The sequence below is a fragment of the Ursus maritimus genome (genome assembly GCF_017311325.1).
Source record: "Ursus maritimus isolate PB19 chromosome X unlocalized genomic scaffold, ASM1731132v1 scaffold_X1, whole genome shotgun sequence".
Classification (NCBI taxonomy): domain Eukaryota; kingdom Metazoa; phylum Chordata; class Mammalia; order Carnivora; family Ursidae; genus Ursus; species Ursus maritimus.
In genome coordinates, this window is record NW_024423319.1 from 102,165,318 (window position 1) to 102,166,892 (window position 1,575).

The 1,575-nt window shown below is 47.2% G+C and overlaps 1 protein-coding gene across 1 annotated transcript in view; it reads left to right on the forward strand.

The window, feature by feature from the left end:
* Window positions 1–564: 564 nt before the first annotated feature.
* The window catches only part of LOC121104120 (serine/threonine-protein phosphatase 4 regulatory subunit 3-A-like), a 2,030-nt gene continuing 1,019 nt past the window's right edge, over window positions 565–1,575 (forward strand). Inside the window, exon 1 of the mRNA XM_040636570.1 lies at window positions 565–1,562. Within this exon, the coding sequence (XP_040492504.1) occupies window positions 565–1,562 (998 nt within the window). The remainder of the gene's footprint in view (window positions 1,563–1,575) is intronic.

The following is a 1,575-nucleotide window of genomic DNA, read 5'->3' on the forward strand; positions in this document are numbered from 1 at the left end:
TGAGGTGTTGAATTGGTCAGGACATAGTGATTCAGCTTTCTTTTGTTTAAAGTCCTAAGTCTCCTACACACCTATAAGTGAAAATGTTTCTGGGGAACAAAAGTTTTTTGTGGAAAGAACAGCGCTTTGTTCTAATCACTAAGCCTCCATGTAAGCTTGGCCGCAATGCCTCAACGCGTATAGAACATTCCGTTGGGGTAGAATCCGGTGACAATCATAAGAATCCTGCCATAATCGAGGCTGTCCTAGACGACCGGGAGCAGGCCAAAGACTCACTTCGTAAAGCCACGTTAAAAAGGACTATGCGAGGGCAAAATGGAGAGAGGGAAACATAAGATGGAAGGGAGAGGAGGCGGGACTCCGGAGAACTCTACAGATCTCCGGAACCGCCAGCGTCCACCTGAACGCTACTTCTCTGCCATCTTCTCGCGGAATTTTCCCCTCCCGCCGCCTGAGCTACCGTCGCTGCCACAACAGCGACAACTACAGTTGACTCCGGGCGCACGCGACCCAGCGGCCCCCCACACCGAGACCAGGGCTGGGGACAGGAGGCCAGGGGTCGCCATGGCTGACAAGCAGTATCGTGTAAAAGTCTACTCACTGAACGAGGACCAACAATGGGATGATCTCGGCACTGGGCACATCTCTTCCAGCTACGTGAAGCACCTCCAGGGCACGTACCTGTTCGTGCGGTCGGATTCCCATGACGCACTAATCTTGGAATCAAAGATAAATTCAAATACGCCTTATCAGAAACAACAGGAAACCCTGATTGTCTGGTCTGAAGCAGAGAACTATGGCTTAGCGTTAAGTTTCCAGGACACTGAGGGTTGTCATAAGATCTGGGAAGAGATTTGCCGGGTTCAAGGAAAAGACCCATCCGTCGAAATCACACAGGACCTCTTGGAGGAATTCGAAAATGAACAACTGGATGAAGTACTGGAAACCAATAATGTGTTTGAACTGCCTAACTGTGAACTCGGTAAACTCGAAGAGATTTCTGACTTTGTTACCTCAGTTCTCACTTCACCGATCCGCAAGGAGAGACTGGCTCTGATCTTAGAAAATGAGGACTATATTAAAAATTTGCTGCAGCTGTTCCACACTTGTGAGGACCTACGGGACACTACAGGCTTACACCATTTGTATGAAATTATTAAAGGCATCTTATTCCTTAACAAGACAGCTCTCCTTGAGATCATGTTTTCTGCTGAGTGTATCATGGATGTGGTGGGATGCCTCGAGTATGACCCTGCTTTGGCTCAGCCAAAAAGGCATAGGGAATTCTTGACCCAAAATGCAAGGTTCAAGGAAGTTGTACCAATAACAGACCGTGAACTTCGGCAAAAAATACATCAGACATACAGGGTACAGTACATCCATGACATCCTTCTGCCTGCACCATCCATGTATGAAGAGAATTTTCTTTCTACTCTTACCACTTTTATTTTCCTCAACAAGGTTGAGATAGTCAGCATGCTGCAGGATGATGCCAACTTTTTGTCTGAAGTGTTTGCACAGTTAAGGGATGAGACTACAGATGACGATAGACGGCGCGAATTGCTATTTTTCTTC